This window comes from Apis cerana, linkage group LG4 (genome assembly GCF_029169275.1).
Source record: "Apis cerana isolate GH-2021 linkage group LG4, AcerK_1.0, whole genome shotgun sequence".
In the NCBI taxonomy this organism is placed as follows: domain Eukaryota; kingdom Metazoa; phylum Arthropoda; class Insecta; order Hymenoptera; family Apidae; genus Apis; species Apis cerana.
In genome coordinates this window covers 5305515-5331158 of record NC_083855.1, presented here as the reverse complement: position 1 = coordinate 5331158, position 25644 = coordinate 5305515, and the positions used below count along the sequence as shown (strand labels likewise).

Below are 25644 nucleotides of genomic sequence, written 5' to 3'. Positions count from 1 at the left end.
GTACTGGTGGAAGAGCAGTTTGCCTCCCTCGATTCTTTTTCTTTCGTTAAGCGACATCGTTATCCCATTATAATTATAGAAATATATTTTTCGATGAATTGTTATGAAGAAGAACATAACATGGTTACTTTTGGCGAAAGTATAAAGTAAGGGAGATATCAACTGGAATATCAATCTAGAAGAAAATTTAAACTTCTTTCTCGTTCGCTCCTCCTCCCAATCGTTCCATTCAATCGATCACTCCCCACCCAGAATATTAATCTAATAAACCATCGTAGAAGAATGTTCGAGTAAAACTTGAAAATTCAAATCTCCAGCCCAGAAACTTTCGTACTTCGTCCATACTCGTAACGCGCCGATTCGAATCAATCCTCTTTTATTTATCGATCGAAAGTTAATCCGGTCGGATGTTTCCTCACGAAGCAAGAATAAGAAAATTCAAGGCTGGATTCATTTCGAAATAAACCTCGACTCGGCGTGGATTTCCCGATTGGAAATATCCGGTTGGAAAAGGGATGATCGGCCGAGAAATTTTACACCGGCAAATCCCGAGGCCTTAAAAGTTTCACGCCGCTTCCAGCCCACGAGAAATCGTTCTCACGAGAAGTCTTCTTAATCCGGCCAGGGCCCAGCCCCGCGCTTCTCAAGTTTAATCGATATCACGGCGATCCCACCTCGCCCGAATTAAAATTTCACGCGCATCCCCCATATCCATCCTGTTCTCTCGTGGAGCGCGTGAATAATTGAGCGGGATCACACGATCGAAATTGCGGATCTTGCTCTGTGGATCTTCGAGTTTTTAAAAAAATTGTTTATCATTAGGTTTCTTTTTAACCGAGTCGACGATTTTTGGAAGATTTCTCTGTTCCAACGTATTCGATTTTTTTTCTTCTTCATTTTTCGTCGAGATTTATCGTTGTTGTATCAATGAAATACAAAAAGGAACAAGAGATTCTCGAGTTTGTGGAAAGTAATCTTCGTTAAATATTATTATCATTGATTGGAAAATTGATAATGATTTGAAATTGATTCTTCAAAGTGATTTTACAAGCGATGTTTCTCGGGATTTAATTGGTTTCTCATAGATTTCTCGAGGATTAGCAAAGGCGGAGAAAGTTGTTCTCGGTTTTTACGTCGAGGCTTAAGGTTCACGGAGTGATCGAGTACGTGAGCTGGATCGGTACTTTCTGATAGGAAATTGCTTTTTTAACGCTCGGCTGGAAGATTAACCGAGAAGTTGTTCGACTTAAGTGAAATACTACGGTTTTACTTATCGACTCTCCCCCGTTTCGGTTTTGAAAGTTTCAAATCGCGGTGGAAGAATCGAGATCATCGAGTCAAGAGGACGGAGATACATTATTTTTAAGTTTATTGATTCTGTTTACTGAAAAATATAACTGAAGATCTCGACGGCAAGGAGATCTTTTTTCTTTTCTTTTTCAGTTACATCACGCTCGATAAATTAAAAATCTGTCTCCTGTTTGATTCTCGATTTAAAATTGCTCCAAGTGACTCGAAGTCTTTTCCTGTAGATTCCATCTTGAAAATATTATTTTTGGGATCGAAGGCAGACTTATTTTCAGCCACGATACGTCGAGGACCCGCGTTTATATCGAATCTCGTTTCTTTTAATCTCTCGATAAACTTGCGATACATGATATCAGAATCGTCAGAGCTATTCTTTCGATTCAATCCCTCCATCTTGAAAAGATGGATGTGCAAATAATAACAAAAATTCAAAAATTTGAAAAGATGTGCAATAAAAGTCGCGTATAAATCCAAAGTGTTCATTCCAATCCCTTTCATCCTCCGTGCAAAAATCGCAACAACAAAAAAAAGTCTCAAAAAATTCAAATCCCAACGGATAACGCAATATAAATATTCCCAAAGCACTCGTCCCAACCCCTTTCATCCTCTCAAAAAACAAATGATAAACAAAAACTCAAAAATCCAACAATTTCGAAAGGTATACGATAAAAATCCTCTTTTTCCCTCTCCCCAAAAAGTCCAAAAATCCAAGAGAATAATAAAAGTATGTTCGAGATCAAAAGCATTTCCCCAAAATTTCGAGATTTCGGTCGTTCGACGATTCTTCGATTCGCATTGAGCCACGCGTGTGCTCGAACGCGTCCCGTTTGACTAATTCGTTCGTGGACAGGTCGAGGCGGAACGGGGCCTCGAAGGGTAGGGGAAGATCCGCACGAAAATAATCCTCGTTGAACGAAGATAATTTCCCTAGTTCCGTGTTACACGCGTTACTCTAGCGCGGGACAGACATTTTCTAATCCAATTCAACGGGGCGGCCGGCGCGTGTATGTTTAGAACGACTATAAATAATTGACGGCGCCAGAATTTCGCTACACAACACGCCGGAGAAATGTCATAACCGCGTGGCTGTCTCGCTGTAGAATTAATCCTTCGAATCCACCACGCCTCTCCTCGATGACGAACCGTTTATTATTTAATTTCCAACCCCTTAAAGTAAGAATTAAAATACACTCACTTGTCCAACGATTTCTAGTTCAAATCGGAAAGGAAGCGAAATATAGAATTATAACACTACGTATATAATTTCATTTCTAACCCTTATTTCTTAAATCTGTATCCTTATTGTAAACTCCTTTGCACCCTGTAATAGAAATTCGTGTAACAATTCGCAAGATAAAACGAACACGAATTATAATTCTTTCGCAACACCATCTTGGCCGACTCGAATCATTTCTTATTCAATTATTATTTTAATTATATTAATTATTCTTATTCAACCCTTATTTCTCAAATAATACTAGGGGATAACTCATTTGCACCCTGTAATAGGATTTCATGTAACAACAAGATAAAACGAACACGAAATCTCGAATTACAATTCTTTCGCAACACCATCTTGGCCGATTCGAATCATTTCTTATTCAATTATTATTTTAATTATATTAATAATTATTTATTCTGTTAATTATTCTTATTCAAATAATACTAGGGGATAACTCCTTTGCACCCTGTAATAGGATTTCATGTAACAACAAGATAAAACGAACACGAAATCTCGAATTACAATTCTTTCGCAACACCATCTTGGCCGATTCGAATCATTTCTAACCCTTATTTCTTAAAACTATGGCGTATCGTCACCAGAGAAGGGGATAAACTCTTTTGCACCCTGTAACAGGAATTGAAACATTCACTGTATTCACCAATATATATATGGTGTGGCGTTTATGGTAGCTCGACGTTTCGAGCATGGAAAGTTGGTTTAGGGTGGTTGGTAAAAATTATGGGATACGCTCGGGGATTTCTAGGCGGATCGATATCCTTTTTCCACCTTGCGGAGAATCGTATTTTATTTCACGCCGGGATTTGTTTATGGCGGGTATATAACGCACACCCTGCCTGTTGGGAAATTGTACCCTTTCGAGAGGGAGGGAGAGGTTGGGGACAGTATGGAAATATTTGAAAGGAGGAATGAAAAATGGCAATTGGCCTCCTCCTCGTGTTTCATTCCTCCTCGATATAATACGATCGTACATTCGGGAGATTGGTGTTTATGGCAGCTTTTATAGGCAGGTGATGGCGTGACGAAGAATAAATAAATATTATGTGCTATACCGTATAAATTATAAAGGTTAAAGGTTATTAGCTCGTTGTCGCGCGATTTTATTAAATGTGTAAATCTATTCGAGAATAGATATTTGTTATGTATCGATTGAAAAGATTGAAATTAATGAATAATAATTTGAATATTGCGTATATATAATGGGACACTTAAAGGAACGAATATTCTTTCGTTGGCGCCAAGAAAAATTGGGAAATAAGTAAGCAATTAATAAAATAATCGATCAAATTAATTAATTGTAGCAATTTTAAGATCGTATATTGAACACGTTGAAAAGTTCAAATTCAACAAAGTTGAAATTCTTATCCGCAACAACTGGATGCAGTGTCGATTTTATCTAAATATTCTTTCTTAAAAGAAACGCGAGTGGGGAAACTTATTGATACAAAGTGACGATACACATGTTATGCAATGTTAATAATGTTTTCTCTGAACGGAGTAAGTAAGTAAAGGTTACGCTTTAATTTTTTAAATGGAATTATGTAATTTTATGCAGTTAATTAATGCAGCTCGTTATTTCTTAGAAAAAAAAAAAAGTATAATGAGACTATTTGCATCGAAGAATCATTAGTTTTAGAGGATATTGTAAATTATAGTTATATCTTATATTGCAACAACTCTTCCTGTCTTTCACAATAATAAGTTTTACAAATATTAACTTATATCTTTTACACTAATGATTACAGACCACAAACGTGCTCGTGGAAACGTGAATTTTTAATGACTAAAGGCATGCAGCAGAAATTTGTTTCAATGTATCATCATTATAGCTTGGATTTTTTGCATCTTTTTGTATTTGCACTCTGTGCAAAATTTTTCGTAAATGCATATAATAAACATCCTACACTAACGACTTTTCATAGATAAATAGCTTCGATATCTCTTTATAGAAAATAACCAGCTGCATCGATTAGCATGTTAAAAATTATATAATTCCATTTGAAAAATTGAAGTTGATATCCATTCGACCTTTACGACTTCATCTACAGAGATACTATTAATAATCTCTTCTTGCATCAAACGATTCTTGTTAAAAAAAAAAACAAAAAAAATCTTTTCCCTAACATTCTTTACTTTTTATTTTTCAATTTAATATTAATCGCAATAACTCTTTATGAAAATATATTCGAAAAAGATATTTGTCACCTTTCCGTGATATTTATTCTCTACTTTTGATTAATGAATCGAATAAATGACGAATCGATAAATTTTGAATAAAACACAAGATAAAAATAAATTAATATTATCGTATGAATAAACACAAAGGAAGATATTTGTAACAATTCTCTACAATCGATGGAACGAAATTTCTTCTTCTTCTTCTTCTTCTTCTTTTTTTTTGGAATAGGAAACTACCACCATTTATCATTTTCTAATTAGCATATGAACAATCGCGAAGGATGAAAAATGATCCAAAAAAAAAAAAATTAGATCTTTCTTTCTCCGTTTCCAATAATTTAAACGTATTTTGCGAATGGATAGGGGAGGAATCGATATTCTGAATCGAAGTGGAAACGAAAATTTACGTACGAACAGTTTCGAATCGCAAGTTAAGTTTCTGTTCGCCAAGTGCAACGAAATCTCGTTAGTCTGGAATAATTAAAGGAAACGACTGTTTGGATTAAACGGAGGGACGGATTAAACCTGGTTTTATTGCGAGCGTAAAAATGTCTCCCAGTGTTACATCCGCTGGATTAAACCTCGTTCCAAGAGCCCGTTCCATGCGCATTATGGGGATGGAGATTTTTAAAATTAATTTCGAATCTCAGGAATCGATTTTCATCGAGATTTCAAGGGAAAAGAAGGAAAAATATTAATAAAATTCACCGACAGTGACGATTGAAATGTCGATTGAGCTCTTTAAAAAATTCTATAATCGCAAACACATATGGAGGACAAAAAAAAGGAAAAAATGGTATTGAAAAATGTTACGTTGATTCGTCGACAGGGTAAATTTAAACGTATCGTTCGAAACAATTGACAATTTCAATTCTGGAAACGGAGGAAAAATAATAAAGTTCTCGGGAGGAGAAAGAAACAAAAATTGTGAATTTATCGACAACGATTTAGAGAAGAGGCAACGAGAATTCGAGAACACGTAAAGAGGGAGAATTGGGTGAAAAAGAAGAGGAGAATCGAAACCGTTCGTGGCAATCGCTCGAAGTGGCAAGTTTCATTTGGTGGAAGCAATTTTTTCTCCAGTTTCCCCTAATTTCGACAGCTTTCTGCTCTCTTCCCAGACCGACAGATGACCAAAATAATGGCCGAGAGAATTGGCTAATCGTTAATCGATACACGATAAAGTAACTGCACTGTAAATACAAGTTCAAAAATTTTGACAACTTTACGTTTATATGCTCAAGAAAGAAAAAAGGATCGGTTTCATTTTTATTAGAACAAATTGTAAAAGATATGTAAGAGAATACGAGATCAACGATTTTAAAATTTCTTTTCTAAATCAAAAGTAAACGCGATGGTAAAATGAAGAGACATTGAGCACATTTTCTTTATATTTAATATCTCCCTTGGAACGAGGGAAAAGACGTTCCATTTGAAAATTTTATTCGAGCCCCCTTCTTCATCCCCTGTTTCGAATCTCCTTCTTTGTCTCTTTCCATTAATTTTCTGTTTGCTCGAAAACGTCATGATCTCTGACGAATTTTTATGGACGTTTTATGGACGAGAAAATATGATTGGAAAATAATCTGAATTTGAAAATTTCTTATTCTGTTTCTTATTTCAACACGATGTCGCGCCTTTTCCAATTTCGTGTAACGATTATTAATCTCGCGTTGCGCAAGAGAGATGTAAAGGAATAAATCCAAAAGGAGGAGCGAGAATAAAAATTTCTTGTCAAAAACGACGATTCTTCTCCTCCTATTTTTCTTCCTTTCCTTTCATTTTCCTTTCACACATATCAGGGACACAGAAGAAGAAAAAAACATTGGGCTGATCGATTTTCCACCGTTTTACCGTCTTAATTGTTCCAGTTGTCGAGAGCTCGAGGAGGGGCGCGACATACCAACGATTCTACTTATTGCCTACTCGAAGAAGAAAGAGTAGAATTGGTCTCGTTTCCACGACGCATCTGTACATATTCCTGTAATTTCATTGTCCACGGATTTATGTATCTAGAGGGGGTTTTACTCGTTGTTGGATTTGTTGGATAAATAAATCGTTCGCTTTTTTCGAGAAGGAGTTTTGAATCGAGTGCAGCTTCCAAAGATTCTTTCTTTTTCCGATCGAAAAGCCATCTGAACCAATATGAATTTACTATCAACGTTGCGATACATTTGTTGATTCTGGTTTCAGTAAAAAAGTCTGGTATTAAAAATCGAAGTTTATATTCGTAAAGAAGAGGGATCGTGTTTCTCCGCTGTTCGCCTTTTTGAAAGAAACTGAAATATTGTTGGTTTTAAAAATATTATTGGAAACAGCGTAATGGAGTGAAGCTTCCCGGGCGGAAAAAATATGGGAGCGAAAATAATATCCATGAAATTTGTAAAATAACCGTGGGAAAGCTTGATATCGATATTTAATATATTTTTCTTAACGTTAAATAAATTAAATTCATTATTTTTTTAATCTACACGTACGCAAAAAGCATATTTTTTTACTTTTTTCATTCAATTTAATCAAATATCATTGGAATTGGAAAATATATTATAAACTATATTGAAAATTATAATAAAACGATTCATCACAAGGAATGCACGTTAGTTAACGAACGAAGAAAATGTTTCTTTCTTTCACAAGTTTCGTTCGAAAATGACGCGAACTTGCGAGACGAATAATTATCTTATAGCGATTCCGAAAGCACGACAGAAAGTTGGCTCCTACGTTCATGTGTCGCGCTTTAATTATTAAACTCTGTCAACAGGCCTCTAACAATCACCTGAAATATATAACCCCTTCGATCTTTATGATTTATTCCACGTTATTTCGTTTAGATTTAATCGATACGACACTTATCTTTAAATTAGAAATAGATAGAAACGATTTAAACGAAGGATAATCTTGGTGAACGAGGTTGAATATAAAAGATAAGTTTTTTTTTTTTTGATCTCTTCAATTCTTTATAATGATTCATAAATTAATTGGAGAGTATAGATGTGGAGAGGATAGATGTTTATCTTGTTATTCGATTGTTTTCGAGGGAGATATAAGTGAATGTTAACACTGGAAGTAGAAAGAAAAAAGGAAAATCAATCTTATGATTAATTCAATTAGATACAAGAAGTAGATACAAGGGTCGAGGGTGGCTCGTTACGTAACTCGTGTTACAACAAGAATGAATATAATAATATTCCAATTAAGATAAATTCGAATAAATTGTTCGAAATATTAATATTAATTTTGTTTCTACGCCGGATAGAAAGAAGCTTGGAAAAATAAATATTCGAAAAATACAAACAGATAATTATACATAAACATTTTCTTTGATCAACTCGAACGTTAACAGGTGTACTTGACGAGTGAATTCTCACGAAAATATTTAAATTCCCTAAATTTTTCACAAATTCTTCTATCTTAAATTTCTTCCCTGCTAATACAAACACGATAAATCATTCTTGTTCACCTATAGCATAATTAGAAATTCAGATATGTATCGATCCAAACCGTTTTCACGCGTATTTTTCAAAAAAACCCTCGCACTTTGGACAACAAACTCGCTTATTTACGTAATTAAAATCGATATCGAATCGAATCCATTAAAAAATACCGAATTCCACGCCGAATTTGTAAAGCGCGCGAGTTTGCTTTAAAAAAAAAAAAAAGCTTAAAAAATTTTCAACCCGGTTTTATCGCCATTCCATCGTCTCTGTATTCGCATGTACACAAGTATATGATCGATAAATACGTGACTTTGCAACCAACGTGGAATTTCCCCCCTGTCCGTTTATCCTCGATACCTATCCATCTTTTGGCTGGAGTACTGGTTTTACCGATTATGAAAACAACTCGAGAGAAATCGATCCCCAGCTAAGGAGCGTCCATTTTTATCGAGATTCTCCTGCAATCGTTCCAACGATCTCTGCAAAATTGCGAACGTTTCGCGAAATATTATTGGACGAGTGTCATCTTTTTATATATATATATATATTTTGTCATTTTTATAGGGAAGGAAAAAATTGGACGCAAAAAAGACGAGGTTCAGGAAACATGCGAATAAGTAGCGCGTTGGCCACTTTCGTTTGTAATTATTAATCGGTCGATTAGTCGTAAATATGGTATATCAAGAATTAAATTAAGAATCGATGAAGATAGACTGTTCAGATTGAAGAGAAAGATGGAATGTCGATTATGCAAATTATGTGGATCGAGTCGAGTGATTGATTATCCGAACGCTCGATGAATATGTATTTAAATTAGCGTATATATTTAACGCAATTACTTTTTATAATTCGTTTCTTTCGCGTATATCGAGAATATCAGAGATTATTATTCTTTTATAAATACCCGTGTACGAGAATCGTTTAATCGTTTCAATTATAATTTAATTCAGTTCCAATAATCCCGCCGAAATTATCAATTTAAGATGTAATCATCGAATTATATTCACGATTCGATGCCATTCAAATTTTCTATACCACTTTTCCCTCTTCTACAATTGTATACTCCATTAATTTTAAGAAATCTGTTCACGATGAAATCGAATGGAGACGATTCAGTTGTCGATACAATTTTTCCAAACTTCGCAACATTCCATAAAGATCGCGCAATTCGAAAGGAACACGAATATAACCGAGCGCTGCACGATTCGTCGTGCATTGTCCCCGATTAATCGCGTCTCACGCGTTTTGTCGAGAGAGAAATGTGGATCCGTCGCGTTTGCCAACGAGCCATATTAACTGTGTCACGCGTTAAGTAGCTGTTCTTCCGTTTTCAAGGTTCCCATTTTCTCTCGCTCGATGCTCGACCTCGTCCTCGTGTATCGTAATTAGATCGGCCTTACACATGACTAATTAGTACTTATCTGGGTATCGAGTTACGCTCGTTGGGCGTCTCTTTTTGAGATGGGAATTGGGAAGAGAAACGAAAGATAGAGGAGGAAGCTATATATTTCTATCTTTCCTCGAATCCGTGAAGCTTTATCCGCGCTTGATTAGAGAGAAGGGAGGGCGGAGGGCGTAAGAGGAAAATAGAATAATTCATCCTTTTATCTTTTTACGCGGCGTTGCTTCGAGGATGGGTCCTCTTTGAAAAGCAAATTTCTAGTAGCCTCTTTCACTCCGCTCGAAAAAGAAAAGAGAAGAGAGCGCGGGGAGAGATCAATTTCTGCGCGACCGATGCGCTTAAGCGGTGGAAAGAGTCGTAATCGCCGTGTCGGTTGAAATTACTTTCTTAACGATTCTTTTAACGCGCCAACGTCGCGTCTTCCATCCACGACTTCCGGGAATACCGAGGGGATTAAGGAGAAAGAGAGGGAGAATTTCGATTTTTCCTTTTTCTTGCGCGATGGTGTTAAAAATTCTTGAAAGGATCGTTTTACGATTTGAGAACGGGTTCCAGAAATTGCGTTCTTCCGTTTCTGAATTTCCATGTATATTCGTACAATCGTAGAGTGTAATTCGATCACTTACTGATGAAACGATTAGCGAGATTATCTGGTGGAGAGATGAATTCATCGTGATGAATTTTTGTATGATTTTCGAAGGGATAAGTTTTTATTTTGATGTATCGATATAATAATTCTCTTTTGATTATTAGATTAATGCGTTTCTGGAAATTGTATTTCAATTTGCGATTGTTTATATGTGGAAAATATTGGGGAGAAAATTTTTGATTTATCGCGGTGGATATTAAAAATTCATCGCGATATTATATTAACATTAAACATTTCGTGTATTTGTTACGAGATAAATTTTTTAATATTTCACTGTGATATTTTTATTCGGACCTTGTGCAAGTGTGGAAACTCGTTGGATGTGTTGACTCACTCCTAAAAATGAAATATTACATTTATTTTATCCTGCAAAAATATGCGTCGCACGATCTAGGAATTTCCACTCGACGAATCACATTCAAAAATGTGATAACTTCGAAGATAGTGACTTCCGGTGAACGATCTTTAAAACGCTTTTCCGTTTGTTCCGAGATATCGCGTAAAAAATTAATCGTTTAAACTCGATTAAAATTAAGAAAACTTTGAACCGCTGTAACTCCGAAGATAACCACTTCCGGTGAACGTGTCAACGATCGTTGGAAGCGCGGAACCTTCCCCTTTGAAACGCCTTTTAGTTTATCTCGATACGACTTCCGGTTCCCGAGATATCGTCGCGTAAAGAGAAGAGTAATTTTTAATCGTTTCGACCGTAATTAATCCCACTGACCTATCCCAAACAGCGGGCGAGTGACAGAGAATTCTTGGAAGAAAGTAGGTACACGATTCTTGGAAGATCGTAGCACGCATTTCCAGGAAAGAATATGGGTCACTGGGTCGCGGACCCATTCGTAATCTCTCGTCTTCGATACTTCGACTGGCCGTATCTCGACAACCGATTGAGATATCGGAATAAATCAAAAAGCGACTTCAACCTTCACCGTTTTCTCCGTTACCTAATTTTGTATCCACGATTACTTATCTTATCATTCGTTTCGTTAGTCGAAATCACAAGATATGATAGACGAAAGGAAGAAAATCTAATCGAATTCGCGCGACGATGGAATTCGAGGGCTCCCCCTTTCGTTCGACGAATCCCTCGTAGGATTGCCCCGCGCGCAGAATTTCAATAATCGATACGAGCGATTAAACACGTACAGAGAACGATCCCGAGTTAATCATCTCGTCGAAACGACGCATAAATTACCCGCACGAATTATTATTCTGACGTCTCCCCCCACTCTCCCTACAGCACACAGCCAGATACTACTTCTATCGTTCTAGCGTTTAAATAGCCTGGCTAAGGCATAATTTAGATCGTGTATACAGTGATACGGGGCTAGGTTTAGCCACCATTACCCGGTTACCTCCTATTATTGGTAAATCCGTGTGTTATGTATCTAGAAGGGGCCGCCTCCGAATCGATCACAAGGAAACGAACCGGAGCGGGTTTCCTTACATCCGCGTTTAACACGCGAACGTTGCTATTTTTATCTCGCTCCCATTCGCCCAATGCGATCATTATTTGTTTGTTTGCGTTACGGAAACGCCTCCAAGCCTCCAACGCACACGTTCGACTTGTCAACGTGGTCATATTTACGGTACCGATTGATTTAAGCATCTACGGATTTTTATCCTTATTATTATCCTTCTCTCGATAATTTTCTTAAGGGGTTTATCAACGGTGCGATTGTAGGAAAACTTGTAAATTTCCAAAAGGGGCCGATCGTTAATAACGAAAGGAGAAAAGGATTTCTTTTTCGATCGTCCTATTATCAGCCGATCCGACGCAATTTCCGGACTCGAAGGCACTTCCGAAACGTTGGAACTCGCTATCGATCTCAACTTTGACCCTTCGAAACGAGAAACGCGTCGTGACGTTTAATTAAGCCATGTCGATATTGGTCTGGTTACTGTCCGCCAATTTTTTCCTCCCCCAAGGTAAACAAGGGATCGAAGGATGGAGGAGGAGTTGTCAGGAGCAGGGATTTCTAATCTTTTTGCCGTAGCAGGGGGAGTTAATGTCGCAGCATCGCGTTTCCTATTTTTACACGAGGAGTGGAGTGGACACGCTTGTTCCTCGACGAGATTACGAATCGATATCGACGAGTCCAGGCTGGAAACGTACGAGGGCCTCGTTGCATTTGCCGCTTAAGTGTTTCGCGGGATTTGTTTGTTGAATTTTCTATTGTTTCCCGAATACGTTTTCAGTGCCATTTTGCGGGGAAAATAATGGGATGAAAAGCAACTATTCGCGTTCAATTTTATCGTTACGATATTTATTATAATTGCTCCTTGAATATTTCTTTCGATCGTATTATTGAGATTTTGGGAAAAGAGAGAAAAGGAATATCAAGTCGAAAGTAAAATTGAATTTAATTTTTGATGATCGCGCGACATCCGCAAGTTTATAATTCGATTCGACTGTAATGCAGTTGCGAATAACGATTCGTAACAATCGCACAACAACAGCGCACAACGGAAAATAATGTCGGTTTTGCAAGTGGAAAATTAAATTTACTATGATGTCTAAAACATCCACGTGTCCACGTTTTGAAATCATTTAAACTTTGCGCATTGTTATATTTTAAAATCGTTACGTTAGCATGTGCTTTTTCATTTATTGACATTCAGTTTACCCACATTTATCTCAAAATTGAAGGAAATATTTCTCGGATCGATAATCTTCGTTCATCTGCTCAAAATTTGTCATAAACAATCACGTTTCAAAACTGTTTAATCTTACCACAAACGAGAATCGTAATTCCAAATGCAATCGATTCGAAAATTTTCGTTAATAAAATATCCAAAGTGGGAAAAAAAAGAGGAGGCAATCAAGATTCTCCAGCTCAGTAGGTTAATTCGATAGGTGAACGTACCCGAATATCTTCATGCTTGGCATCCGTCTTAGCTCTCTTCCGCGATTACACGTCCGGCTGGCAAACGTCGATGTCCGGCCAACAGGATCAGGGCTGTGCCACGCTCCTCCCGCACCCCTTCCTAGTGTAACGCTTGTGGAACCAAGTATCGACCGGTTAAAGCCATCCCCGCCCGGCCAACCCTCACCACCCTTCCACCACGGCCTACACTCGCCGAGTATATTCCTCCACACCGAGACTCGGGCTGAAAAATAGTTGGAAATTTTCATCAGTTGAAATTTCGAATAAACTTGCTTCAAGAAATAACATTTACGAGTATACACAGACGACCAGTGTTCGAAGAAGGAAGAAAAATCGAAGAATTTGTCGGAAGAATCGTAGAATTTTTTAATGATAAGCATATCGATACAATATTTTTCGATCGCTACTTTGAAAAGATGTTGCCTTGTAGGGTTTCTGAGGAGGGTTATTCGATGTTTCGAACGATATTCGAGTAACTTAAACTTTTATAGTTAACTTCGAATTGAAAATTTTCGTCCTCCACGATCGAGTTGAAGAATCACGAATCGTTGGCGTTTCGAGGAAAAGGGGGACACGTGTGGATTATGGGATCGTTTTTCAGGGTGGCACGATTCGTGGAGAAAATTTAAATTTAAGAAATTTAAGGGGTTGGTTCTCGAGTTCGCGGAAGGAAGGAGCGAGAGCATTGGGAATAGGTGTAGTGTACTCGTATAAATTCTCTTTCTGAAAAAGTCGAGAGTTGCCCGCCCAGAGATTTTTACATTTAAATCAGGGGGCGATGAGAAATTTTTCTGGAAGAGATTCTATAAGCGCGATTCTCTTTCCTCCTCCCGCTTCGAACTCGAAGCGAATTCAATTTTCGCGAAATTATTTCTCTCGTGTTTCCAAGATTAATTACCTATTTTCAACATTTAAATTTCCTATCCCCCTTTATTTATAATTCAATCATACAATCTTCGAAAGATTGCCGCACAACTAATTTATTCGACGTTTTTGCTACTCTTCGCGATCCAGTTCTCATCCACTCTCGTATTACTTAAACAATGCTTATACACTACGAATACGAGAGAAAAAAAATGGGGACAATCGAGAATTTACTCGTGCAATTTCATAAGTAAAAAGCGTGTAAGATGTGGGTCGACGACACAGGGTCGAATGTGATGTATCGATGTGATGGTTGTTGTTGTCTCGTCTGTCAAACCGTGGCACGATTCATTCCTCGCTCTTTTCACCCATTTTTTCCTCCTCTTCTTTCTCTCTCCCTCCTCCCCCTCCCATTTCTCGTGGCTTCCCCTTTCTTTCGCATCGCGGCCACGGATGAATAATACGAAACGTCGGCAGAACTATTGCAGCCAGCCTCGGCTCGCCGCTCCATTGTTCCGTATGCTGCTCGGCAGACAGTTGACACGAAACAGCGCGACACACAACGCGATACATACGCGCGTGGCTCGGCGACAAAAAGGCGAAAAATAGGGGAAAAGGAGAGAGGAAGAAGAGGGGGGAGGAATACTTTCAAGCGACGAAATGAGAGTGAGAGGGGAGGGAGGGGGGAGCAAGCTTTGTCTGGACCACGGAAAACTGAAAATGCCTTGGGGTCAGTGTGAAAGGGATTTATGACGATCCGGTGATCCCCAATGCCAAGCGTGTAGCAAGTTATACGGGTAGTTTGTTTAAAGATCAAACTTTGCCCCGGTATCTTTCACCGTGATGATCCTCGTGCTTTGGAAGCGAGTATCGGGATAGGTTTGCTCTTCGTATCTTCGTGAGATGGAATGGAGGATGGAAATTATTTTAAAACGATAGGATCTGAAATCTGTCGAGATTTGAATTTGACTCGAATTCGTGTCTATCCGAATCTAAAAAAGAACAATGGAAACAAAGAGTGATCGCATAACTCATCCAATTTTTCCTCGAAATCTATCTGTTCGTTAATTTATCAGATATCGAAGAAAAACATGTAAAGGTATTTTCCGGAGAAAAGAAAAGTATCATTTTCCATTGAAGTTATAAGCTAGATCGATTCTTTTTAATTTTTTATTATGAAACCCTACTGAACTTGTAAGTACGAAGAAAACAACTGACAACATTTTCTAAAAATATTTTTCACAGCACAAAATACCGTTCTACATTGAAGTTTTCTAGGTTAGATTGGTACTGTAATTACGCTTAGTGGAGGAGAGCCATTTTCCGCGTATTTCCAGAATGATTAGGGAGTGTACGAGGGTACGTAGGAGTGTACATAGGTCGAGAGGAAGAGTGGAAGGTTACACGAGAACCGAAATTAACCGAATTTCTGGCTTTTTCGTCTAAATAGACACGATCGTAATACCGTAACGGTTTGTCGAGGAACGAGATGTCTCGAGGGAAATCATCTTGCAAGTGCGGTGAGGTCGTCTTCCTATCCCTTGCGCGCTGGATAATTCTTTTCGTTCTCCGTGAAAGATGAACCGCGTGATCGTTACCTTCGTGCACGCTTCTTTAATATATCGATCATCCATTTAGGACCCGGCCAATCACATTTAATCCACCATTAGGGACCATTTCGTTTCTCCTCCTTCTCCTCCAACGACCTAGAGATATCTATCTTCCTCGCTCGTAAATTTTCCTTCAGCTCGATCCCTTTCTTTTCTTTCGTTCGACGATCGCCAACTTTTACGAATCTGAATTTGCGACTTGAAATCACTTCATCCACTTACGATTCTATTTCTATTTTAAAAATCGATTAAATACGATCCTTTTATATTATCCCCCGTCCCATTATTTTCTCGATCCATAACCTCTGATGCCACGCACGCGATACATCTTGATCGCCATTCCGCATTAGGGAACTAGGGCAGGAAACATTGGGCTAAGTATACGAAGTATAGAGACACGTTTTACGATGTGATTTTACGCTAGAAGCCCGCGGGTCAGGATTCTGCAGGATCTGCGCGCGCAACTGAGCGTCTATTGTAAAGACAGCTAGTTAAATTTTTGAGGTTGGTACGAGTGTGCCAAGTTGGCTGCCAAGTCGAGATCATCGACGAGGTCGTGGTTCTTACGGAGTTATTAAAAGTTCTCCTGAGCCAGCAAGCGACACTCGATAAGAATCCCTGCCCCCCTTTTCCTTCGAACGATACCGAATAAGAATAGCAGGAGGGGGTTACTAGATAGTAACTAGATGGCTCGAGGATAACGCGAGTTTGAATAGAGGAAGGCTCTACTTTATGAATAAATGCGGTTTCTCTCGAGCTCTATCGGGAGGCTTAACCAGTTAGCCTAAATCCAAAAGTCTTGTATCTTATTAAAACTTTTCTCCACTCAACCGAGATTGGCATCTGTCTACGATGTTCCCTAGTAAATTACCAGATGCACCAGGATTACAAAGATCAGATGTTAGCTAGGGGTAAGTTAAGGATGAGTTTGCGAATAATTGTCCTCTCCAATTAGTGATTTACTACTGTCTACTCGTTACGAAATAGCCTCTACTATTTTTTTAAGCATAGAAATCCGTTTACGCACTAGTTAGTTCTCTAGTTAGTTACTAGATACGCTAGGATTGAAAAAAAGAGACCAGATGGTACGATAAGGTCAAGTTTGCGAGAAACGAGATTCCCCTATACGCTCTCAAACTGTTCGAGGTCGTGCTCGTAAATAAGCAACGCATCAATTAACCTCAAACCATCCTCGATCGTCTTTACACTAGAAAAATTGCAAAGTTCCTAGAAGTAAATTCGAACGAGCTTCGTGCTCGTTCTTTTCTTAAAAAGTTACTGCTCTTTCACGACTTCCGTCGAGCGTAGTTTCGGTCGACTTCACGAATTCAAGGATCCCTGGATCGCATACAAAACAGAAATACACACCGGCGCATACACGATACGTAACGTAATGGCGATCACCATTCGGTCGTGAGGAAAATCGATCAGCGATAAAATGGTGGCCGGGGACACCGTTTATAACCCTGTACGGCTCCTATCGTCGTCTTTGCCCCCGTGTTCTCTAGAATCCCTATCCCATCGTGCACACGGGGGTAAAAGGTATTTAAAGGCATCGACGTGTCGTCACAACGTTGTGTCGCCAGGAAACTTCGCTTTGAAGGCTCATCGTTGCTCTTGCACGCCCTAGTTGCACGTCGCCGAGCGACCGGCTCGATTCAAGGCCGACACTGTCACTCGACCACCGTTTCTGCGTCAGTGGCTTCCTCCGACAAGGGGCTTCTTCTCTTAGCCTTTTCAATTTTTTTTCCCCTCTTTTACTTCCTTTCTTTCTGGATCTGGATTTGTGAGCGACTCTAATTTCAGATTTTTTTCTTTCTTTCCTTTCTTTTTTAAAGAATTTTTCTAAGGATAGGCTTGTATATAGGCTTCGCGTTTCGCGAAAAAAAGATGAATTTGCGATAAACAAACGGATGGTGGGTTAGGGTTGTTCGTCCTCTTTGCGATTAAATTTAGTGGAAGCACCTTGCACTCGTGCTTTTCGTTAATTACTTTTTAACTTTCTTCTTTTTTACGGTAAGCTGCGGGAGAGGCTTGAGCGGGATGTAGGCTAGATAATTAGTCTCGTAAAATTTATTACGCGTAAACGGGTGAAGCTACGTACTTTCTTGTTCGTTATGCAGGAAATTAATTTGGATGATAAAAGGCGTTGTACACTTCTTTTTTTAGACTAGTTACCTTGATACAACGTTTTATTCGTTTTTGTTATTGTAAAGGAGGATAATAATGATTACCTTCTTCTTCTCCTCTTTGAGGAATTTCCTTGATTACGTAATTAAGACGCAAGTTGGTTTACTTCACACTCAAGTCAATTGTTAAACTCTATTGTACCACGAATTAAAAAAAAAAAAAAGAAATATTCATTTTATCTTCTTTTAAAACGCAAACTTTGAATCAAATCGAAGTTTAATCCCTTATTGTCTCATTACGCTGCTTATACCAGCATTTTTTTCCCTCAAATTTCTTTCAGCCTATTACATTGGCCAGGGACGTAAACAACGATAGAAAAACGAAAAATGGAAGCCTTAGGAAAAATAGGTTGAGCAGCGTGTCCTTTGCCCGTTGCAGCGTGCAGGCTTTGTGCAAGGCGAGCGAATAACGATGACGTTAGCCGCAAGAATGGCGGAGCGATTAAAAAAAAAAAAAAGGAGAGAAAAAGAGCGCCGGTCGACTTTTCTTTCCCTCCTTTTATTTTCGCTTTATTCATTCTCGTCTCCCGGGTAGACGATAAAACTTTTCCATGCCGGTCTTCGTCCACGTGACGGATATTCATTAAAAAAAAAAAAAAAAAAAAGGACGAAGGCCGCCAATCCATCTGACGAATGGAATTGTAATACACGATACGTATCGCGATAAAACCGAACGAATCACCCTCAGGTTAGGATTCTATCTCTAAGATGGAAGAAATTTCACTCGCGCCCTCGTCTCGCGTTTCAATTCTCCACGAATCTTTCGTCGTTTCTATTCGAATCTGATTTTGCGGCATAATAGAATATTTCTAAGGTAGGAGAATATTTCCTCGTTGGGCTCTGCATTCGAAATCACTACGTCTATCCTTTCGTTCGTGGTTGTCGAACCATCTGCATCTCGACTTCCGCCGTTTTCGAGAATTTCGATGGATTTTTGGATGTAATCGAATTATTCATCTTGGAAGATTGTGCAAAGGAATTTTCAATTTTTCATAAATGGAGAACGGTTCTTGAGATAAACGCGAACGAATTTTATACTATGTGTTAATTATTTTTGGAAATTCAATATATTAATCTGTATACTTATATCATAAAATGTTTTGAATGAATATATTGAAGCTCGACCAAAAGATTTTAGACTTTAATACGAATTTCTAGATTTCCTATATTTCAGTTTCATTGGAAAGTTAATATCTTCTTATAAAATATTAAATTTATAAATATTACTTGTAATAGGGAAAGTATTCCAAATTATTCCAAATTATTCTAATTTATAATAAAAATAACAACAGCACTTGACAATACTTCGGCTATTATCATTTAAAAAAATGCAATATTTTATTGTTATATCATTTAATAAATTGATACATACCGATTCTCCATAAAATGTAAATCTGCTCGAATGCAAACAAACATTTGATTAAGTATTCTCGAACTTTGGTTTAAAGATTTTTTATGAGAAAATCACAGTTAGAATTGCACTTTGATTAACGACAAGTGGACGCCATGTTTGATCGAAAATGGCTTGTAAGATTCGATAGAGATTCGATAATCGATATTGTGTCGAATCGAAGAATGTTTCGATTTCTCGAATCTTCTCTCGATTGACGATCGAGAAAACGTTAAAAAGAAATGAAAATGGAGGCAAAAAATAGAATAAAGGATTCTTTTAATGAAAATTTAAGATATTTTGTAGCATGAATGTTAAATTAAATTTGATTTGTTAGTATGAGAAATTTCAAAGCGTCTTTGAATTAACAGATCAAAGGATCAAATACTGTTTGAGAAATTAGGACGAATCAAATAATACATTATACTGATGTATAGCCCATTTAAGAAAAAGTTCAAAGTGAAGTTTTAATTTGGAAAAACTTTCTGTTAATGTAGAAGATTTGTAACGTACAAGAAGAAATTAGATCACTTATGTCAATTTTCTCATTGCATTTAAATTAATAAAAGAGAGAAAATCGTATCATGTTCAAGACTTTAACTAAATTATGTCAAATTGCAAAGATTACTTACCAAAACATCCAAATCCTGAGTAAACGAGCAATTTCCTATATCACACACAACTCACTTTAATTAATTACACAAAACGCTTAAACATTCACACTCGTAATCATTCTATATGAATAAAATACTTCTTGCCTCGTTCCATCCACTCAGAGCATTCTTAACCTCAAAGACTTGCATGTAGTAAAGATATACGCATTAAACGCGACCAAGTTTCTAAGCAAAACTATTTAAACAATATCTTCGAAACAAGAATATGATTAAATATCAAGCCAACAAACATTATTGTTAATATTCGCGTCAGATTTTGAGAAATTCACTATTTAAACGCAATATACCATGTTTCGACAATAAACGTAATAATATAACTAAAAAGATTCTAACCTTCTGAAGTATGCTACGAATCGTTGGTATTATCGCATTTTTGGCACTAGTATAATCTAGTGAGTAGCATGTGATCCAAATAGATCGGCATTCTCCGGTAATGATTGGTCACCATAGGGACCAAGAGGTGGGGGGCCTCGCCCTTTTTCCTTTGCAGACTAAGCGCAGGAGCAACCGCGGCGCTGCAGGATGAAACATTAAGGTTGCGTTTGCGCCGATGCGTTCTGCCTTGAACTACTTCAACGAAGGATACTATACGCGACGACTCTCTGTGAAACGTTGTGCAAGACTTGACCTTTCGTCCTTACGTTTTATTTCTTTTTTTTCTTACTTTTTTCTCCTCTTTTGTTAAGCTTTTCTCCTCTTTTTTCCCTTTTTCTTCTCTTCTTTATCGTGATACTATTACTTTGGATGATAGATGGTAGGCAAAGATATTTGAGATTTAGAAAAATCGTTTGAAAAGCAAAGCTAAAAATTTTTAGGTTAGATTTACCGTTTAATCTATTAAGAGCTAACTTGGTAATGTTTTATTTTCTATTTTATTCTTTTTTTGATTGATTTACGTTATTCAATTCTTTTTTGCAGTTTTGATTCTAATTTTTAATGTATTATTCCATCTTTTAGATTTTCGACTTTGTGAACAAATAATACGTAAATGGAGAAATGAATAACGAATAGCCGAAAATTGTGGAAGTTTTACCAGAGATTGTAAGGAATATTTGAATGATTACAATGTTAATATTTGAGCATTACGAAGATGTAAAATCTACCTATCATGGAATCTTTATGAGAGATGCAAGTATTTGATTGATGTGTATCAGAGAATTCGTAAAAATTTCAATTTCAAATTGTCAGTTATAAAGTCGCTTCTGGAAGTGTTATTTCAAAAAAAAAAAAAAATAAGACAAAACAATTTCACAAATATTGATTCACTCATTCATTAATATTCTTATTATTATAATCCTCGAAGATTCTTGTGCTCACTTAGAAAAAAAAAACATTTCTTTCGAATTCTTAATTTTTCTTTGAGTTTTTTTGCTCGTCTATTCTTTAAACGATCTTCGTCAATTTCAATTGATGAAAGAATAAGATCGACGAGAATAAATAATATTTCTGGAATAATAACGAGCCCCGGAAGTTCAATTCTTTTCGCTCGTTAATTGCACCGATGTAGATCTGGGTCATCTTTCGCCCACACCCGCTTCTTTTTTCTCGTCATCCGATTTTTAAGAGACAAAAGACACTATCCAGAGAAAACAATTGCGTTTCGAAGCTGATTCTCGACTTATATTCCCCTAACTTTACTTCGATGCTCGATTTCCTATTCTTTCTAAGTCGTTTTTAATCGGATATACATTATACTTTTCACTTTTTCTATTATTTCAAAATTTAAAGATTTAAGATAAATTATCCAATAACCATTTCTATATTGCACAGTCATATTGTAATCGACAAAGTTCCAGCCTTCGACGATATTCCAGTATATTCCAGTCGTTCGAGGAGGCCAAATATACATACATACGTACACGTTTCACAAAGTTTGGAGAGCAGTTATGAGTCGAGCTCGTTAACGGATTAATCGTATCGCTTTTTGTTAGTTTTATCGTTCTCTCCTCGAGATCTTGGATCCTATTGGGCGAATTTAACGATCTCTCTTCGTTTCAGGGGTGCCTTCTCTGTGGTTCGACGATGCGTTCAGAAGAGCACTGGTCACGAATTCGCTGCGAAGATCATAAACACGAAAAAACTCACCGCCAGAGGTAAGATCGAGAATCATTCTTGATTTTGAGAATAAAAAAATAATTATAAAACTTGTATCGAACGTGTTTGCGAAAGAAAAGATTATCGTGGAAAAATTTTTTTCCTCTTTCATATTTGAATAATTGTTTAGAAAACACAAATATTTCAAAAAGTGAGTTTCATTGTGATACAAAAAACGCTCTGACAAAGTTTTTGGCGCTTTGACAGTGGCGATAAAACTACACAAAAAAAGAGAATAAGAAAATGGATGATGATGTGTATATAATTATATTTTTTCATTCATTTTCCATTCATTTGTTGGAAAAGTATGTTTCAGTCATCATAAAATAATTCTCACGAGACGTGTCTTTATCTGTATCGAATGTGTTAACAATAGATTCGAATAATCTGAAACGTCGATTAATAATTAAATATCGTGGATAGACATTGTGAACGAGCTATATATATATAGGGAAAGTTTTTGGAAGTTTCGGGCAGAGTTTCGATACAAGGGCATTAGCATTTAAAATATATAGAGATATTAGATGAAACGACTATGCTTGGTGAGCTCTGACGAGGGCATTATTATGAAAATGGTCTTTGAAAGTCTTGCGCAAAAATAGGAGATGTTTCAAAGTTTCATGACATCGTTTCGTCCCTTTGAACACTTTATTAATGGGCGATTTTCTTCTTATTTTTAGGTTGATCGTTGACTAGTTGCAAGTATAAAGGTTTGAAAAAATATTGAAACTTGGAATAATAATTTAAAATATTTTTACATTTATTATATCACAATCCTTATAATAACGTTGAATTCACATAGGTCTTCATTACCTAGAATTAAAAATATTTTATTAATAAAGGAACGACAGTTTTAAAATATGTGCTGACCTTGAGGATTTGAGATCTATTGTTAAATTTAATCTAAAAGTTATTTTCACATAATTCTCTCTTGATATTCAACCAAATTTCAAAATTCCAAGTATTATCATCCACGTGTTATTAAATTAATACTGAAATGAAAATTAATAATTTTTCACAGGAAATCAACGTGTTATAAAAAAATGAAGAAGAAAAGATATATAAATAAATATATATATATATAAAACGAAGCAAGTTTGAAGAGTTAAGCCTAACCTAATAGAATTGACTCTAAAAATAGAATCAACACACAAAGAGACAATAGATAGCTCGGGCACAAGAAAGGAAAAGAATATAAGTGGCTAAGTAAAATGAAATAAAGAATGAAATTTCGGTCCAAGTTGAAAAACGTATCATTGAAAATACTCCCTTAACCGTGATTTAAGATAAAAATTCTCTCATTTCAGAAATAACTCAACGATAGAAATTTAAAGAGATTACATTTAAGTAATTTCAACGAAGAACGTTTAATCATTCGACCTCTATCAAGGCTTATACACGAGCTTGGAATTATCCATTTCATGGATATATGTATATCTCTAAGCAAATCTCAATCCCGCACCGAATGGACAACACCGACTTGATGGATTACCGCGGCCAAATCTTCAAATCCTCAAACTCATTTCGCTAATCGCCACCGCCAACACTGCCATCTCCCATTTTAATCCGCATTGTCCAGAAGACATTGTCGTTGTCACGACGATAGGAAGGATGGAATCGCGAAAAGAGGTGCGCTTTCTGTGTACCCGAACAGAGGACTTAGCGTCTAAAAACAACGAGCGACGCCGTTGTCAGTCTGCCAAAATTCCATCGCGACCGAACAGTTGCCAGTACCGTACCATCTTCAATTCGGAAAAAACGTGACTGAAGTTTAGTATCCGGGTTGCAAAATTTTTTTCTTCTTTTTTTCCAAACCTCCCCGTTTATTCTCGAATCTGAAAACGAAAATGATAATAAGGTTATTTCAATGAGATAACTTTGGACGATGGAACGACACGTGTACAATTGATATTTTTCCTTTGATAGAATTTAATTATTCGATATTAATTAATGTAGCGATGTACGTATGAAAAAGTATAAGATGAATGAAAAATAAGTTTGGATTACTGTATATTTTTCGGCATTGTATGAAATTAGAGTTAACAAGAGGGAATATAATAAACAAATGGAATTAACCAGTCAAAGGAGAATCTTTTAAACCACTTCTCAAAAGAAATATCCTCAAAAGCAGAAATTTGGATGAAAAGGTGGTTTTATGATCCAAATACTTGGATTCAAAAAACATTCTCCTCTCTCTCTCTTTATATATATATATATTGCATGAGATTCTATTTACCATTTACCATGAGAGAGAAAGAGAGAAAGAGAGTAGGAAAAAAAGGAGATAAAATAAAACGTTCCGGAAGCCAGATGAGTTTCCTAATTGAATCAATCAAAATATCGAGCAAAAGCGATTCGATAAACGCCACGATGGACAATCTAATTAACGAGTTAAGAGTCAAGGCTTGACCTTTTACTCTTGGTCTCGCACAATGTCGAAGATGTCGCGCAGATTTTGGAGTTGGTTGTTAAGTTAAGATATACGTTGACAAGTATTCACGGACGATGGCGGAATTTCGGAAGAATTTTTACGAAGGGAGGGAGAAACAGAGAGGATATTTTCCTTGGGGAAAAATAGAAATATGAAAGATTCCGGTTCCAGTGGATGGATTTTTGTCGCGTCACGGATTCCTTACTTGGAATATTTTTAATAAACTTTCTTTCTTTCCTACGATATATGTTAGTTTTTAAAACGAATAAATGATACAGGAAAGATCTTTCCCTTGAGAGAAGTAAATCGAACGATATTAAACGATATAGAGTTTCTTGAATTTGAAATTTAAGGGGGAAAAATGGTAAATGTTTTAACGAAAGTTAAAACGAACGTTCGGCTTCTTGTCGCCTTTGTACACGATTTTTGTTTAGCAGCCATCGATTTATAAATTTAGTATCAAACGGATCTCCACCCAAGCGAATAGTATGGGCCGCTATATCATAAGTTTTATTGTCCCTATCAATCGATCTTTTGGCAACGATCCTAATATGTGTTTGCGTGACTCATCTCGCGTCTCGTACCGTATATTTCGTACCGTGCTCAACGTGTAAAAGGGGAGCCTGATTCACGAGGAAATATTTACGATGGAATATTAGAGGAATATTTATAAGGAAATGGCAAAACGCGTGTTTCATTAGGATAAAATTAATATAGCGTTGGTTGCTATAAAGTGTAGGATCACATTACGCGTATCCGATACGACTCTTCGTGAAATTTTTCCCTGTATTTTTAATAAAAAGAACATATAATTAGACTCTTAATTTATAATACGTTGGAATCGTTTAAATAAATCTATTCTTCCCTCGACTTTTCTAAAATCCTCCAAAAGTGTTTCACGAATATATATTAATAATCTTGTAATTCTGGTATATTTATATATATATCGAATATTCGAGAATAAGATAAAAGTTTTGTGAAATCGTGGATAGATATACGCGCAGTTTTATAAAATAAGATTGTGTTAATGCAGATTAAAGTTGACGCGTCGTTCACTCGTGTTTTCAACGTCAACAGGTCAACTTTCGGACGAAAGTTGGTTGTTTGCCTTGATGCTGGTCCGCATTGCGTTCGATCGGACGCCTGTAATCGAGCTTCAGAATCCGAGCGACGAGAGGAATTCTCGAGGGTCGCGGTTAGAATGTAGGGGCGACGATCCACTTCGCTAAGGGGAAAACACCAAACAGGAGCAAAAAGCTGTCTGTTGGTGTTCTATCA

At 36.9% G+C, this 25644-nt stretch overlaps 1 protein-coding gene and 2 long non-coding RNA genes across 53 annotated transcripts in view; 2 read left to right on the top strand and 1 right to left on the bottom strand.

Annotated features, from left to right (window-relative positions):
• Nucleotides 1-20163, bottom strand: part of LOC114578204 (uncharacterized) — a 32381-nt gene extending 12218 nt beyond the window's left edge. Inside the window, exons 1-2 of one of the 2 annotated variants that reach the window (XR_009829493.1) lie at nt 19800-20163; nt 13094-13337 (exon numbers count right to left, since the gene is read on the bottom strand). This is a non-coding gene — a long non-coding RNA (uncharacterized LOC114578204). Of the gene's footprint in view, nt 1-13093; nt 13338-15576; nt 15919-19799 lie in introns of those variants that run through there. The other variant, XR_009829494.1, reaches the window with a different exon arrangement.
• LOC108003363 (calcium/calmodulin-dependent protein kinase type II alpha chain) overlaps nt 1-25644 on the top strand; it is a 125563-nt gene that overhangs the window by 18607 nt on the left and 81312 nt on the right. For all 50 annotated transcript variants that reach the window (XM_062073726.1, XM_062073706.1, XM_062073735.1 and 47 more), the window contains exon 2: nt 21840-21934. In XM_062073726.1, coding sequence (XP_061929710.1) covers nt 21840-21934 — 95 coding nt within the window. The remainder of the gene's footprint in view (nt 1-21839; nt 21935-25644) is intronic.
• LOC114578205 (uncharacterized) lies at nt 21941-24019 on the top strand. Its single transcript, XR_009829492.1, has 2 exons — nt 21941-22645; nt 22957-24019. It is a non-coding gene; the product is annotated as an uncharacterized LOC114578205 (long non-coding RNA).